Source organism: Squalius cephalus (genome assembly GCF_949319135.1).
Source record: "Squalius cephalus genome assembly, chromosome: 23".
Taxonomy (NCBI): domain Eukaryota; kingdom Metazoa; phylum Chordata; class Actinopteri; order Cypriniformes; family Leuciscidae; genus Squalius; species Squalius cephalus.
In genome coordinates, this window is record NC_137144.1 from 31973255 (window position 1) to 31990754 (window position 17500).

Below are 17500 nucleotides of genomic sequence, written 5' to 3' on the forward strand. Positions count from 1 at the left end.
AAAGTGAGAAATATATTGTGACACGATATATTGTGACACCCCTACTGTTTTCAAATAAATTATGCTTATGAAATCAAGATGACTTTTGCTCCTGGGAAATTTCTGAGGGTGTGATCTTAGACTAGTGCATGCTGGGATATACGAGCGTGTGGAAACTCTGTTGTCTGTGTGCAGGTCCATTACCAGCGCGAGCGGAGTTTACACCGACACAACTCTCACCACGGCGAGCAGCGGAGCGAGAGCTTCGGGCCCAACAGAAACCGCGGGAAGCTCCCGGACCTGCACCCGTTCAGCGTCTACAGTCTGCATGTGAGGGCGTTCAACAGCCGCGGGGAAGGACCCGCTAGCGCCCCGCAACGCTTCGAGACGCCGGAGGGCGGTGAGAGCTTCTGAACACTCGCTCAGCCCGCTTTATTCACTCATATCATACATTCAGGTCCACTGACACTATCAAATGACAACAATATGGAAGCTTGTTTCCCACATGGAATAAAAGATAAAAAAGGTCCTTGTGACTTTTTATCTCGCAATTCTGACTTTATTTCTCACAATTGTGACTTTTTATCTAGCTATTCTGACTTTTTTCACAATTGCAACTTTTTATCCCTCAGTTTTGACTTTTTCTTGCAACTGTATGTTTTTATCTCGTAATTGTGACTTTTTCTACAAATTGTAATTTTTTACCTTGCAATTCTTTTGCAAGACTTTTTTTTCGCAATCATGCTTTTTTCTTTCCGACTTTCTTCTCACAATTCTGACTTTCTTCACAATTGCGACTTTTTATCTCTCAGTTTTGACTTTTCTTGTAATTGTACGTTTTTATCTCGCAATTCGGACTTTTTTCTCGCAATTGCAATTTTTATCTCTCAGTTTTGACTTTTTCTTGCAACTAAGTTTTTATCTGGCAATTCTGACTTTTTCTCGCAATTGCAATTTTTTCTCTTGTAATTCTGGCTTTTCCTCTCAATCATGAGTTTATTTCTCGCATTTCTGGCTTTTTTCGCAATTGCAACTTTTTATCTCGCAATTCTGACTTTTTTCGCAATTGCAACTTTTTATCTTGCAATTCTGACTTTTCCTCGCTATTGCAATTTTTATCTCGCAATTCAGAATTTTTTCCTGCAGAGCAGCTTTACAGCTGAAATTGAACTCGTTTCATCAATGATGAACTTAACCACCACTGAACTGATCTGAATAATGACTCTCTGATCTTCTGTAGAGCTGCTTCACCACTGAATCTAAATGTGTCTCATATTTAGTTTGCATCATTGATTCTGTTTTCCTGTTTATCACTGTGAAACTGCTCTGAAATGATCTGTACTGTATAAAGCGCTCTAGAAATAAAGCTGACTTGACTTGAAGGCACAGATTTTGTGGTCTGTATGGTTCCAGTTCCCGGCGTGCCGTCGTTCTTCCGCGTGTCGGCTTCGGATCTGGACTCTCTGACGCTGGAGTGGGCTCCACCTCACGAGAGGAACGGCCGTCTGACCGGATACACCCTCAGATATCAGACGGGTGAGAGAACCTCTCCTCACCTAAGATCTAAATCTACAGCGGCTTTTGATTGGCTGAAATAACATGACCCCGCCCCTTTTCGCTCTCGCTCCGCCTCCAGTCAACAGCAGCCATGACGTGGGTCTGCTGGATGAGATGGATCTGCCGTCCAATCAAAGCAGTGTAACGCTGCACAACCTCTATCACAGCACGCGCTACAAGTTCTATTTCAGTGCCAAAACGCAGCAGGGATCCGGTCCTGCGCTCACCGAGGAGGCCGTCACCATCCTCCACAGAGGTACGTCCACTAGATAGGGCTCACTAGTGTCTCACCATCCTCCACAGAGGTACGTCCACTAGATAGGGCTCACTAGTGTCTCACCATCCTCCACAGAGGTACGTCCACTAGACAGGGCACACTAGTGTCTCACCATCCTCCACAGAGGTACGTCCACTAGACAGGGCACACTAGCGTCTCACCATCCTCCACAGAGGTACGTCCACTAGACAGGGCACACTAGTGTCTCACCATCCTCCACAGAGGTACGTCCACTAGACAGGGCACACTAGCGTCTCACCATCCTCCACAGAGGTACGTCCACTAGACAGGGCACACTAGCGTCTCACCATCCTCCACAGAGGTACGTCCACTAGACAGGGCGCACTAGCGTCTCACCATCCTCCACAGAGGTACGTCCACTAGACAGGGCGCACTAGCGTCTCACCATCCTCCACAGAGGTACGTCCATTAGACAGGGCGCACTAGGGTCTCACCATCCTCCACAGAGGTATGTCGACTAGACAGGGCACACTAGCATCTCACCATCCTCCACAGAGGTACATCCACTAGACAGGGCGCACTAGCATCTCACCATCCTCCACAGAGGTACGTCCATTAGACAGGGCGCACTAGCGTCTCACCATCCTCCACAGAGGTACGTCCACTAGACAGGGCACACTAGCATCTCACCATCCTCCACAGAGGTACGTCCACTAGACAGGGCGCACTAGCGTCTCACCATCCTCCACAGAGGTACGTCCATTAGACAGGGCGCACTAGCGTCTCACCATCCTCCACAGAGGTACGTCCACTAGACAGGGCACACTAGCGTCTCACCATCCTCCACAGAGGTACGTCCACTAGACAGGGCACACTAGCGTCTCACCATCCTCCACAGAGGTACGTCCACTAGAAAGGGCACACTAGCGTCTCACTGTCCGTTCTGTGAGTTTTCTGTTTAATTCACTACAGAGAAAGTGTGCTTCAGTTACAGTACAGGTACTTAAGTCTAAGTATGCCTCAAAAATACTGAAGTTATTATTATTATTATTACTATTATTAATGGTTTGGCTTCCTAAAACACTAGTGTGAATGTAATGTGGACTGAGACTGTATCACAACTGCAAGAGGTTCGAGTCCACTTTAAAGTCCAGGTTCAAGTCAATAAAAGACATTTTACTCTAATCAGTTTCATCACTGAAAATGGGTTTAAACTCTTAATTTGCTCTCAAAGATTGATGCATTTAACCTTTATATGTACACACTTCTCTTAGGGGAGGAATGCCAGAGTCCTGTGTGTGTTTTCCTTCTGATCTTTTAATCTTTCCTCTTTATAAATGTCCTCCTCCTCTTTCCTCCTGACACTCGCTGATGTGATCTGATCTGCTGGAGTCACGTGATGCTGTGTGAGTGTGTGTATATGTGTGAGAGTGTGTGTGTGTGTGTTTTCCAGGAGCTCGGCACCCCCCCCCCCAGCACGCGGGTACAGCCGCTGTAGTGGCATCATCAGTAGCCCCGCCCCTAACACGCTAATGTCACATGTCATTTCCCGCCCTCACTCTACTCACTCAGTAAACAGCGGCTCTCGCGTTAGTCGTTCAGTTTCTCCTCACAGATCTGCAGCCAGAGCTGATGCTTGTGTCTCTCTCTCTCAGCGCCAGCCATCGCTCCTGCATTCGGGAACGTCAGCTCATCCGTGAGCGAGGACGGAGCGCTGATCAGTTGGGAATACTGGGGTCCCGAGAAACACCTTTATGTTGAATATATTATAGACAACAGTAAGACTCCTGCATGCGTGTGTCGTGCTTTATGATGATCAAACACATGAACATATAGAGTAGAGCTCATGTAGTCACTAACAGAGTTGTCCGACCGGGATACACTGCAAAACATGATCCTGCTCCTGAACAGTCCTACACCAGGAGACATTCACTGGAGAAGCACAAGGACTGAAGATATTAAAGGGATACTCCACTTTTTTTGGAAATAGGCTCATTTTACAACTCCCCCAGAGTTAAACAGTTGAGTTTTACCGTTTTCCATTCAGCCGAACTCCGGGTCTGGCGGTACCACTTTTAGCATAGCTTAGCATAGATCATTGAATCGGACAGGACCATTAGCATCTCTCTCAAAAAAAAATGACCAAAGTGTTTCGATATTTTTCCTATTTAAACCTTGACTCTTGTGTAGTTACATAATATACTAAGACCGACGGAAAATGTAAAGTTGCGATTTTCTAGGCTGATATGGCTAGGAACTATACTCTCATTCCTGCGTAATAATCAAGAAACTCTGCTGCCGTACCATGGGTGCAGCAGGCGTAATGATATGACGCAGCGCCTGAAAATAGGTCTAATAGGTTAGACAAACTTAGTCCCGGTCACGTTGGAAGTTACTGAGCTGGGGACTATTATCAGGTGCTGCGTCATATCATTACGCCTGCTGGACCCATGGTACGGCAGCAAAGTTTCTTGATTTTCTTGAGAGAGATGCTAATGGTCTTGTCCAATTCAATGATCTATGCTAAGCTATGCTAAAAGTGGTACCGCCAGACCCGGAGTTCGGCTGAATGGATTCGAAAACGGTAAAACTCAACTGTTTAAAATGAGCCTATTTCCAAAAGAAGTGGAGTATCCCTTTAAGTCTCGTTTAATGAGTTTGATCTTCAGTCATTGCTCTTCCCCAGTAAATGAATGTTTAGATAACTAGCTAGAAAACGAGACAGAAACACTGAGGAGGAGCCTCATGTTTTGCAGTGAAGGCTCATAACGGTTGAGTTGTTCAGTAGATTAACAGTATAGGAGGTCAGAAGGTGTAGAGATCTGAACGTGTGCTGGAAACCCTCAGGTGATGAAGACTGGCACACAGAGAAGGTCAACGGCTCTCAGTTCCACGTGCTTAAGGGTTTGAAGGAGGGTTTGTCCTACAAGGTGCGGGTGGTGGCTGGAGGTCGGGAGGACGAGCGCTCGCTCCGGCGCTCCGAGGAGCTGTTGGTCACGCTCCCAGGTGAGGCTTCCTCTCAGCCTCAAGGCCTTGTGGGATACGTGCCTGCTGTGATGCATGCTGGGAGATGTGTTGATGAGCGTCTGCATGAGTCTGTCTGTGCTCATGAGTCTTTATCCACTGATCAGCATGACTATACCCGCACAAAATGAGGCTCTTCCTCAGTGTCTCTGTCTTGTTTTTCAGTACAAATATTCTTAAAGGGGACATTTTTTTCCATATTTAAGTGCTATAATCGAGTCCCGGTGCTTCTACCGACACAGAAAACGTGAAAAGTGAAACCCAGTAACTGTGTTCTGGTGAGCCTTTCTCTGCAAGCATGTCAAAAAATAATCCGATCAGATTTCGCTCTCCTTCTGACGTATGAAGAGGATCTTATTATAATATCACCGGCCCTTAATCTGCACGTTTACACACACCAGCGACATTTGGTTCCACACGCGCCAACAGAGACCAGTTCTAACGCACTGATGAAGATCCAGCAGAGCCTGAAGCTGTTCTGTGGTTGAGCACAGACGAGCACTGAACACTATTGACCAGAACATGTCACCGCTGTCTTATAAAGACCTCAGGAACTGTGGACACTTGTGGAGAAGTTCAACATGATGATGAGATGATCAGTGTAACTCCACAACAACTACAGAAATGTCTCCGCTAACATTCAGAAGCTCTTCCTGAGTCTCTCCGTAAGGCTGCACATTTGCTACTGGTTATACTGGGATTCTGGATGAGGGAGATTGGCCTGTTCTGTTATTGCCGGAGTTTCTGAAGCTCGTGTAAAGACTCCGCCCTCTTCTGAACGGAGGCGGGGCTAAAGCTCATTTGCATTTAAAGGGACACACACACAAACGGAGCGTTTTTGCTCACACCCACAAAGGGGCAAATTTGACAAGCTATAATAAATGATCTGATATTTTGAGCTGAAATTTCACAGACACATTCTGGGGACACCATAGATTAATATCACATCTTGTGAAAAGGGGCATAATGTGTCACCTTTAAATTGAGGTACATGTACTGAAGAAACACAGACTGCTGATATTAAGTGTGCTGTATGTCATCGATGTACTGGAAGACGAGAGTAACACTGAGTGTGTGTTTGAGCGTCCGTCCCTCGTGTGTTCGTGATCCTCCGTGACTCGCTGACGAACGGATCTGCCGTGTCTCATCCTCCTCCTCTTCCTCCTCTTCCTCAGCGATGGTGAGTCCGCAGGTGGACATCGCCACTCAGGGCTGGTTCATCGGGCTGATGTCGGCCATCGCTCTGCTCATCCTCATCCTGCTCATCGTCTGCTTCATCAAGAGGAACAAGGGCGGGAAATATCCAGGTGAGACTTGTGTTGACATTTACATTTAATCTTTTAGCAGACATTTATGTTACATAACGTCAATTAACGTTTAATTTGGTTCAAGTACCAAGATGTTTGTGTCTTCTCGTGTGTGTGTGACTCTGATCTCTGATGTTTGTCTCAGTTAAAGAGAAGGAGGACGCTCACGGAGACCCGGAGATCCAGCCCATGAAGGAGGACGATATAACGTTTGGAGAGTACAGGTGAGAGAGCGCTGACCTGACCCCTGACCCCTGACCTCTGACCCCTCAGGAGACCACATCTGCGCAGTCAGCACTTCTCCACGACTCTGGGATTCTCCATCTTCATCTCCATATGATCCGGATTCTGAGGGACTTGATCTGCAGTTTTCCAGGACGCTCCGCATGGATGGACTTCAGCACGTGTCTCCTGCATCAGATTGTGTTCCTGTCCCGCAGACGATCTTAGTTTAGTTTACAGATCTGAACATTTACAGTCTCCTCCTGCTTTACTCTGCACGCGAGACGCCCCGCGCACTTTACTCCTGTACAGCAATATTCTTTTATATCATTAAACGATTTCCTTGATTTTTTGAGATGATTGCAGTAGATGTTTATCTTTCCTCATCCCATCACATGATGTGAATATGACTGACATGCAAGCTTTTATATGAGTGTGTAGTAGACCATCATTCAGACTTTACTCTGTGTGTCGAGCTTCAGTCCTGTAGTGTGCGCTCGATGCACACACACTCCTCACTGATCTCAGTGTGTGATGGTGACGTCACAAACACTGAATCCAGGCGGAAGGTAAGCGGGAATCTGCATGCGGATCCACTGGGAGAAACACAGTCATTCCAGGATCACACTTCTCTTGAAGCGCACTCACAGACTCAATCAGCAGAGCCCAGAGTAACTGATCACATCTGGATCACCTGCACATCACACACATTAAGTGCTTCGTCACAGTTTCCAATGCTTGTGATCAGATTACAGTTCCTTTTATTGATTACATATTATTCACACAGTAGATTATTCCCTGAATCTTCTTTCTTCTCTTTTACTGTGCATTTTGCTTTAAATTGACATGCAGGTAAACAAGCAAAATAGGTCTTTTTAGTAAGTGCTTTTTTGTTTTTAAATATTATTTTTATTAAATAAAAACAATAAAAAACACATTTTACAATAAAAACACTTACTAAAAAGATATTTTGCAGTTAAACAAAAATAATTATCTTTTTAGTAAGTGTTTTTATTGTTTTTAAATAAAATTAAAAAAAAAAAAATTTTAAATGAAAAAATAAAAAACACTTACTAAAATATATATAATTTTTTGTTTACCTGCAAAATATCTTTTTAGTATGTGTTTTTAAATAAAAAAGATACATATTAAAATATAAACAATAAAAACAAGTACTAAAAAGATATTTTGCAGGTAAACAAAAATTATATATATTTTAGTAAGTGTTTTTGTTTTTTTAAATATGAAAAATATAAAATTTTATATTGAAAATAAAAAAAAATAAAAAATAAAAATAAAAAAATAAAAACACTTACTAAAATATTTTTTTTTTTCTTTTTTCTTTTTTTTTACCTGCAAAATATGTTTTTATGGAAGCTTGTTTCTGCCACAGAATAAAACATTTTAAAAGATGATTGTGACTTTTTCTCTCGCAATTCTGACTTTATTTTTCGCAATTGCGACTTTATATCTCATAATTGTGAGAAATAAAGTCAGAATTGCAAGATATAAAGTCGCAATGACCTTTCATTTTTCATTCTTTGGCGGAAACAAGCTTCCATACTTTTTAGTTTGCATTTTTTAAATAAAAAATATAAATTTAAAAATATAAACACTTACTAAAAAGATATTCTGCAGGTAAATAAAAAAGATAGTTTTTTACTACGTTTTTTTTAAGTACATTTTTTTTATATATATATTTTCATTTTTCTTTTTTATTTTATGATTATGATTTGTATAATTTTTATGATTTAAGTATTAGCTTTTCATGAACTCTGATGTATTGTGATGTTTAATGCACTTAAAGTTCATGGTAAAGAATGGAATGTAATTTCTGTTTTGTTTATGGTTTTATATCAGTGCGGTGCAGAATAATCTGTGATAGACGAGTAATCAAAAAGTAGTCGGATTACATTACCTGAAAGGTGTAATCTAATAGATTACATTAGTAATGGTCATCAGTGACTGACTGCGGTCTATAAGTACAGTAATCAGCCGTGCACTCCCAGTATATTATTTACAGTAGATTCAGGGGAAGTGTGTCCACATGTCCATCAGTCGTCATGTGTGTGTGTGTGTGTGTGTGTGTGTGTGTGTGTAATGAAGCGCCAGCAGAACGAGCGTGTCTGCATGAACCGGATCAGGTTCTGCTGCTGCTTCAGTGCTTCTGAGATCAGTCTGCTCTTCATCTTCACGCTTGGATGCTTCATCCGTCTGATGGTTGACCATAAATGAGATGATTTAAAGCTTTAACACATGCTCTGAGATTCACGTCACATGTATGTGATTTTAAATGTGCATGTGTGTTTCATGTCCTGTCACGAGCTCACTGAAATCATGATGCTCTTCCTCAGTGTTTCTGTCTCGTTTTCCAGCACAAACATCTCAACATTCTTAACCTTCATCCTTCCCTCGCGGGTCACAACGACCCGAAGCCCTAAAATTATATTTGATTTATTTATTTATTTTTTGTCCAGAAAGCTAATTTTATTTCATTTTGATTATATTTTTTAATGCAATTTATTATTATTTTACCTTTAAATTACTAGATTTGATTAATAAATAATAAATAAATAGTAATTTAAGCACATTCCTCACATTCTTTCAACTTAAATTCAAAATAATTGAATTTTATTCAATTAAAATTCAATTTTGATTTTGAGCCCTTTTAATTCAGCTCAAAATATCTTACATTGGGAGTCTTTGCTGACCTCTTGTGGAAAAATAATAAAATAACATGATGTTTCATGACTCTAGCCACTAGATGGCCTTATAGCTCTATATGGAGTAAATGAGCTGTTCCTCTGGGTCCTAAAGCCATTTCTCTTCTGTGTGCATTCAGAAACACATGTAGACATTATAAAATTATTTTTTTTGGTATAGTTTTAGCATTTTTACTTTGAATTTTGAGCATTTTTAGGTTTTTCTGTGTGTACTGAAGCATTCCTCGCATTCCATTCATTCCTAAGGGGGTCAAATTGACCCGCGAATGAAGGATTTGTTACTTTTTTAAATTTCAACAACAAAACTCCTTGAATCCATAAAAAAAAAAAATTCTTTGTATTTGTGGTTCAAGTGCGACAAAAGTCCTAGAGTCTTGGACACAGTCTCTGATGAAAACTTTTAAAAGATGAGTTTCGGAAAGACCCGAGGGCAGGATGAGGGTTAAATCAGGACACGTTTACTGGAGACGCTCCGGTTCCTCCTCACGTCTCCAGCGAGTGTGTCCTGATGCAGGAGTGTGCAGGTGTTTGAAGCGCGTGATGTCTGCAGTGCTTGCCTCATGGTTCACCTGTGGTTTCTCTCGCAGTGAGGAGGACCGTAAGCCGCTCAGAGTTAGCCCCACGCCCTCCAGCGGGACGGTCCCGCGCGACGGCAGCGAGGACAGCTTAGTGGAGTACGCCGACTCCGGGGACACGCAGTTCAACGAGGACGGCTCCTTCATCGGCCAGTACAGCGGCAGGTCCGGGCCCCCGTCTCCGGTCATCAACTCGCTGGTGTAGGACTGACCCCAGACCAGCCGCCGGGTTCACAATAACACACGCTCACACTGCAGCACACTACTGGACATCTCAGAGTAAAGGGAGAGCTTTCTGGCCCCGTTAGCAGATAATGGTTTGTTATATGCAAACCTTCTTCTTCTTCTGAGACTAAACTTAAACAGAAAACACGATCAAACCGCGAAAAATCCCATACAACCCTAACTCTTAACAGCTTCATCCACCGAGTATCTATCACTAGCAAAGCCTGGTAACTAGCTTAAGACATGCTACTCTAACCCTATTCATAATAGCAACGTGCTTATTCATGTTAGGGTTAACCCTAACCCTAACCCAACATGTTAAAACATGCTAGTAACCTGTTAAATCATGCACGCAATGTGTTAATTTACGTTAGCAATGTGTCAAAACATATTAGCAAACATGCTAATTCATGCTAGCAATGTGCTAATTAACGCTAGCAACATGCTAGTAACATGCTAAATCATGCTAGCAATATGCTAATTTATGTTAGCATTGTGTCAAAACATGTTAGCAACATACTCATTCTTGCTAGCAAAATGCTAAAACGTTAGCAAAGTGTTCAAATATGCTAGCAACATGTTAGCAATTGGTAAGACATGCTAGTAATATGTTAATTCATGCTAACAATGTAATAAAACATGATAGCAAAATGTAAAATAACGTTCAGCACATGCTAAGACATGCTAACAACATGATAGACCATGCTAAGAAGCTTATAAAACCTTCAGAACTTCAGACAAGGTTTTTGTCAAGCCAACATAAAACTTTGTCCCGAAGACTTTTACTTCATAGTTTTAAGCACAAACTCTCTTCGTTTTGATGATTTTTCAGGAAGCAAGTCTTAATATCTTCAGTCGTTGTTCTTCTCCAGTAAATGCATCTTGAGTTTAGAATGTTTAGATGTGTGTGCTGGGAAACGAGACAGAAACACTGAGGACAATCTTTGCACAGAATACTGTAGTTTAATCCATGATGAAAATGTAAAGTCTGTCAGAATTCATAACATTTTTACCCAAGATTGAGTTAAACGCTGAGTAACAGTGAGGTCATGTGACGCTTCAGTCATGTGATGTCCAGTTTTGTGAACACAGCTGATGCGTGATGACAATATTCTGATATTACACTAGAGTGCCTGTCCTCTCTGCGCCGCATCATCACATCACATGACCCGCCACCCGCATCCTGACCTGCATGTGAACCTGTGCAGTTCCCATAGCAACCCTGTGAGGATGAGGATGAGGATGCTTCATCTTCCTGAAAGCATTCACACTCAGACATGAGTTCATGTGCTAATGGAGGATCTCAGCGCTCTTTAATATTAACATGTGCGACTACAATTCATCTCTATAGGGGGACATTCACAACAGAATGTCTGGCTTATATTTCATCCCACAATCAAAAGAAAAAAAAAAGAAATAATATTTTAGATAAAGAAAATATAGACCTTTTTTCTTTCTTTGCATTGCATTCCATTGCATGCAAGACTATTTATGACGATTAAATACCCAAACTCTTATTCGTAGAATTAGAAGAGATTTCATACTCATCACTGCAATGGACAAAATATACTTAATTTTCTTGATGCATAAAATATTCTTTATAATTTCAGATTTTGGGGGTTTTTCATGTAATTTACCCTATTTCTATTTTGCCTTGTTCAGTTTTTGTAGGTCAGCTCAGCGAAATGAACTGTGTATGAAAGATGTGTTTATGCTTTTTTCATAACTTGCATCAAGTTTGAATTTGAAATGTTAAATGTTGTTTTGTAAAGATATTTTGTTACTGTAAATAAAGCGAGAGTTTGTTTGGCTTGAGGACTGAAGTGTGTGTGCGTGTGTGTGTGTGAGAGAGAGAGAGAGTGTGTGTGTGTCTGCTGTGGTTTAGTTTCTTCAGTGTTTTATTCAGTATTTATCTCATGTTTTATAATGTACCGCAGCTCTTGGTTTGTAAAGGGATTTTGTACTTTAATCTCAGAACTGTCGGAGATTTACTAACCCCACGTCTCATTTTATCATTTTACTGAAGTTCCAGTGGATGATATTTCAGCCTCTATAAGTATAATATGCAGAATAATATGGAATGAATAAATGTATTGCAATATACATCTCTTCTGTTTGATTCATTTCTTGTTTCTTATAACATCTGAGTCAGTGTGTGTGTGTGTGTGTGTGTGTGTGTGTGTGTGTGTGTGTGTGTGTGTGTGTGTGTGTGTGTGTGTGTGTGTGGTGGAATTCAGTATAAACAAAGAGACATCACATCGATCACAAGTTCAGTATGGCGTACCACAAGGCTCAGTACTAGGACCGCTGCTGTTCACTCTGTTCATGCTACCCCTGGGAGAAAGGCTAGATTATTGTAATGCTCTACTGGGTGGTTGCCCTGCACGCTTAATAAACAAACTACAGCTGGTCCAAAACGCAGCAGCTCGAGTTCTTACCAGAATTGACCATATTAGCCCGGTTCTGTCAACACTGCACACTGCAGCAACAACAAAAATCTAACCAGAACAAATATCTGCCAATGGAGTCAGAAAAATACTCTTGTTTTCCCTTTGACTCCATTGGCAGATATTTGTTCTGGTTTTAAGCACAAACAAACATTTTAATACCGGAAACAAGACTTAATATCTTCATTGTTTTCAATTGTTCTTCAATTGTCATTGTTCTTCTCCAATAAATGTATTTTGATATAAGAATGTTCAGATATTTGTGCTGGAAAACAAGACAGAAATACAGAAGAGCATGATTTTTTTTTGTAGTGAGATGCTCTGGGTTATTTTGGGAGCAACAAAAGTTTCTAGTGAATTCTGGATCTGAAGCAGAAAGATAGAAAATCACAAACACACAGTGAGTATCAGTGTGTAGAAGATCAGAGCGTTTATTTTAGTCATTGTCATTTCAGTGTGGAAAGAGAGAAAGAGAGAGCCATCTGTCGAACACTTGCTGTGTGTGTGGGTGTGTGGGTGTGTGTGTGTGTCACAGTGCTGGCACACACTCTCTCTCTCTCTCTCTTTCTCTCTCACACACACACACACATACATACTGTACACACACACATTTAGCTGTCGGTTAAATAAACACTAGTTACTTTATGCAGTTCTTGATCATTTTGTGGCGAATTGTCATAGTGTCAACAGATGAAATTAAACTGAAGCAGCCGCAAACATCTCAACCAGCTCTAGATGTTCTGATGATGATGATGATGAGGATGATGATGAGGATGATGTCATCATGAAGCCTGTAAACAAACACTCATCGAGGTGTTTGGAGGATCAGCGGCTCTCAAGCTTATTGTTATCAGGTTCCTCTGGTTCCTCTGCTGTAATGACAAAGGAGTGTCCAGATATTCAAACAAGTCACTAAAATAATTATAATTGAAAAGATTACATTTCAGGATTGCAGAGGTTTTTAGAGATGAACGTTCTTCTGGGTTCCTCTTTTTAATCAGTGTCGTTCGAAATTTACTGGATTCACTCTTAATAAATAAAGGTTCTTTGAGAAACTAGAAATTATTCTATGGCTTCAGTGTATAAATAGGGTTGATTTTAAAAATTAGGATGGTGTTTTAAAATTGTAACGTAAAAGGATACAAAAAGATCCCATTTCTAGAAATCACACTTTTAAAATTAGGTTTCTCAAATATCCCAGTTTTCCAAGAATCCTGGTTGTTCAAAGACAAAAAAGCAGTTGATGTGCTGGTGAATTCAGCATTAGAAATATCTTGATTTTTAGTTATTTTAGCTTCTTTTAAATCTTGTTTGTCTTATTTTATATTATTGTAATCATCTCCCGGAGCCCTGGTTAGAGACTTGATCAGAATGGGTTCTAGTACTGGAGATGGTTGGTTGATTCTCAGTGTGTGTCGAAGTTCTCCTGGTTTCTGTCTCCATCTAGTGTCGGCTGAGAGAGTCACAGAGAGCACTAACCCAACACCAGCTCATCTTCACAGGTTTGTGCACACTTAATTTTCTCCAGATGAGATTTTGAAGCTGTTTTAATTAGAAACTAAATTTCCCTCGTAATCAGAGTTTAGTCAGTCTGCTTCATTAAAGCCACAGTTTCATTCTGTCATCATTTACTCTCCATCATGCCGTTCAAACCTCTATGACTTTCATTCTTCTTCTTCTTCTTCTTCATTGAGAAATGTCCCTGTGTTCAATCAATGGGGTCCAATGTTGTTTGGTTCACAACATTCTTCAATATATCTTCAGGAGAATATCTTCAGCAAGTTGTCATGGAAAATCTTAGAATAGCAAGTCATATCAAACCATGTAAGAAGCGTAACGGAGACTCCGCCGACTGGTTAGCGAAGGCCGGCTAACTCTTCCGATCACGCTCCTGGCTAATGTCCAGTCCCGAGCAAACAAGACAGATGATCTTTTCGGATGGATACACAGAGGTACATCCAGGATTGTCCCCTTTTATGTTTCTGTGAAACGTGGTTCAGACAGAGGACTGCCGACGAAGCCCTAACCCCGTTCCCAGAGCCGACACGCGGGGGGACAGAAGGGCTAACCTCGTCAACTATCCTGGGACTCCGATAACACAGTAATATCACAGCCATGTTCTGAAAGCGTGGAGTATATTACTGTGAAATGCAGACCATTTCATTTGCCCAGAGAACTGCGTTATACAGGGTACATCCCTCCTTGGCTAGCGAGGACAGCGCACTTAGAGAATTACACGACATGATCAACAGGCACGAGAACCCATTTCCTGATGCTGCTCTTCTTATCTTAGGTCACTTTAACCGTTGTTATCTCTGAAACATCCATCAGTTTGATAACCTCCCCAGCAGGGAAATGCACTTTGGATAAATGCTTTAGCTATAGATATCAGAAATGCTGAGACTGCTGTCTCCCAGCTGCATTCTGGGAAACGTGACCTTGCTCCTCTACACCAGGAGCTCGCAGCAGGCCCATACCCAGACCCAGACCCTGACCCTGACCCTGACCCAGACTCAGAGCCAGAGCCAGACTCAGACCCAGACCCGGACCGGACCAGACTCAGACCCAGACCCAGACCCAGACCCAGACCCAGACCCAGACTCAGACCCAGAGCCAGACTCAGACCCAGACCCAGACCCGTACCGGACCAGACTCAGACCCAGACCCAGACCCAGACCCAGACCCAGACCCAGACTTAGACTTAGACCCAGAGCCAGACTCAGACTCAGACTCAGACTCAGACTCAGACCCAGAGCCAGACTCAGAGCCAGAGCCAGAGCCAGAGCCAGACTTAGACCCAGACTCAGACCCAGACTCAGACCCAGACCCAGACCCAGACTCAGACTCAGACTCAGACCCAGACCCAGACTCAGACCCAGACCGGACCAGACTCAGACTCAGACTCAGACTCAGACTCAGACCCAGACCCAGACCCAGACTTAGACCCAGACTCAGACTCAGACCCAGAGCCAGAGCCAGACTCAGACTCAGACTCAGACTCAGACTCAGACCCAGAGCCAGTCTCAGACTCAGACTCAGACCCAGATCCAGACCCAGACTTAGACCCAGACTCAGACTCAGACTCAGACTCAGACTCAGACCCAGAGCCAGACTCAGAGCCAGAGCCAGAGCCAGACTTAGACCCAGACTCAGACCCAGACTCAGACCCAGACCCAGACCCAGACCCAGAGCCAGACTCAGACCCAGACCGGACCAGACTCAGACTCAGACTCAGACCCAGACCCAGACTTAGACCCAGACTCAGACCCAGAGCCAGAGCCAGACTCAGACTCAGACCCAGAGCCAGTCTCAGACCGGACCAGACTCAGACTCAGACTCAGACCCAGACCCAGACTTAGACCCAGACTCAGACCCAGACTCAGACCCAGACTCAGACCCAGACCCAGACCCAGAGCCAGACTCAGACCCAGACCGGACCAGACTCAGACTCAGACTCAGACCCAGACCCAGACTTAGACCCAGACTCAGACCCAGAGCCAGAGCCAGACTCAGACCCAGACCCAGACCCAGACCCAGAGCCAGAGGCAGAGGCAGACACAGAACCAGACTCAGACCCAGACCCAGACCCAGACTCAGACCCAGGCCCAGACTCAGACCCAGAGCAAGACTTAGACTCAGACCCAGACCCAGAGCCAGATGCAGAGGCAGACACAGACCCAGAGCCAGAGCCAGAGCCAGAGCCAGAGCCAGAGGCAGACACAGAGCCAGACTCAGACCCAGAGCCAGACCCAGACCCAGACCCAGACTCAGACCCAGACCCAGACCCAGACCCAGACCCAGACATAGACTTAGACCCAGACCCAGACTCAGACCCAGAGCCAGACCCAGAGCCAGACCCAGACCCAGACCCAGACCCAGACCCAGAGCCAGAGCCAGACCCAGAGCCAGACTTAGACCCAGACTCAGAGGCAGAGGCAGACCCGTAGCCAGGCCCAGACTCAGACCCAGACCCAGACTCAGACCCAGAGCGAGAGGCAGAGGCAGACACAGAGCCAGACTCAGACCCAGACCCAGACCCAGACCCAGACCCAGACCCAGACTCAGACCCAGGCCCAGACTCAGACCCAGACCCAGACCCAGACCCAGACCCAGACCCAGACTCAGACCCAGACTTAGACCCAGACTCAGAGCCAGACTCAGACCCAGAGCCAGACTCAGACCCAGACCCAGACCAGACCAGACCAGACCAGACTCAGACCCAGACCCAGACCCAGACCCAGACCCAGACTTAGACCCAGACCCAGACCCAGACCCAGACTCAGACTCAGACTCAGACCCAGAGCCAGACCCAGAGCCAGACTTAGACCCAGACTCAGAGGCAGAGGCAGACCCGTAGCTAGGCCCAGACTCAGACCCAGACCCAGACTCAGACCCAGAGCCAGAGGCAGAGGCAGACACAGAGCCAGACTCAGAGCCAGAGGCAGAGGCAGACTCAGACCCAGGCCCAGACTCAGACCCAGAGCCAGACCCAGACCCAGAGCAAGACTTAGACTCAGACCCAGACCCAGAGCCAGATGCAGAGCCAGATGCAGAGGCAGAGGCAGACACAGACCCAGACCCAGAGCCAGAGCCAGAGCCAGAGGAAGACACAGAGCCAGACTCAGACCCAGACCCAAAGCCAGACCCAGACCCAGACCCAGGCCCAGACTCAGACCCAGACCCAGACCCAGACTAAGACCCAGACCCAGACCCAGACTCAGACTCAGACCCAGAGCCAGACCCAGAGCCAGACTTAGACCCAGACTCAGAGGCAGAGGCAGACCCGTAGCCAGGCCCAGACTCAGACCCAGACCCAGACTCAGACCCAGAGCCAGAGGCAGAGGCAGACACAGAGCCAGACTCAGACCCAGACCCAGAGCCAGACCCAGACCCAGACCCAGACCCAGACCCAGACTTAGACTTAGACCCAGACCCAGACCCAGACTCAGATTCAGACCCAGAGCCAGACTTAGACCCAGACTCAGAGGCAAACCCGTAGCCAGGCCCAGACTCAGACCCAGACCCAGACTCAGACCCAGAGCCAGAGGCAGAGGCAGACACAGACACAGACCCAGACTCAGACCCAGGCCCAGACTCAGACCCAGACCCAGACCCAGAGCAAGACTTAGACTCAGACCCAGACCCAGAGGCAGAGGCAGAGGCAGACACAGACACAGACCCAGAGGCAGAGGCAGAGGCAGAG

At 44.5% G+C, this 17500-nt stretch overlaps 1 protein-coding gene and 1 long non-coding RNA gene across 6 annotated transcripts in view; one reads left to right on the forward strand and one right to left on the reverse strand.

Annotated features, from left to right (window-relative positions):
* The window catches only part of nrcamb (neuronal cell adhesion molecule b), a 76685-nt gene extending 64734 nt beyond the window's left edge, over nt 1–11951 (forward strand). For 2 of the 5 annotated variants that reach the window (XM_079859628.1, XM_079859627.1), the window contains 8 exons: nt 175–379; nt 1393–1515; nt 1616–1792; nt 3430–3552; nt 4622–4780; nt 5974–6105; nt 6251–6329; nt 9638–11951. In XM_079859628.1, the coding sequence (XP_079715754.1) occupies nt 175–379; nt 1393–1515; nt 1616–1792; nt 3430–3552; nt 4622–4780; nt 5974–6105; nt 6251–6329; nt 9638–9830 (1191 nt within the window). In that variant the 3' untranslated portion in view covers nt 9831–11951. Of the gene's footprint in view, nt 1–174; nt 380–1392; nt 1516–1615; nt 1793–3429; nt 3553–4621; nt 4781–5973; nt 6106–6250; nt 7127–9637 lie in introns of those variants that run through there. The other 3 variants (XM_079859629.1, XM_079859630.1, XM_079859631.1) reach the window with 2 other exon arrangements.
* LOC307151549 lies at nt 5145–5722 on the reverse strand. Its single transcript, XR_013819899.1, has 2 exons — nt 5494–5722; nt 5145–5445 (listed from the first exon to the last, which is right to left on the reverse strand). It is a non-coding gene; the product is annotated as an uncharacterized lncRNA (long non-coding RNA).
* Nucleotides 11952–17500: the final 5549 nt, after the last annotated feature.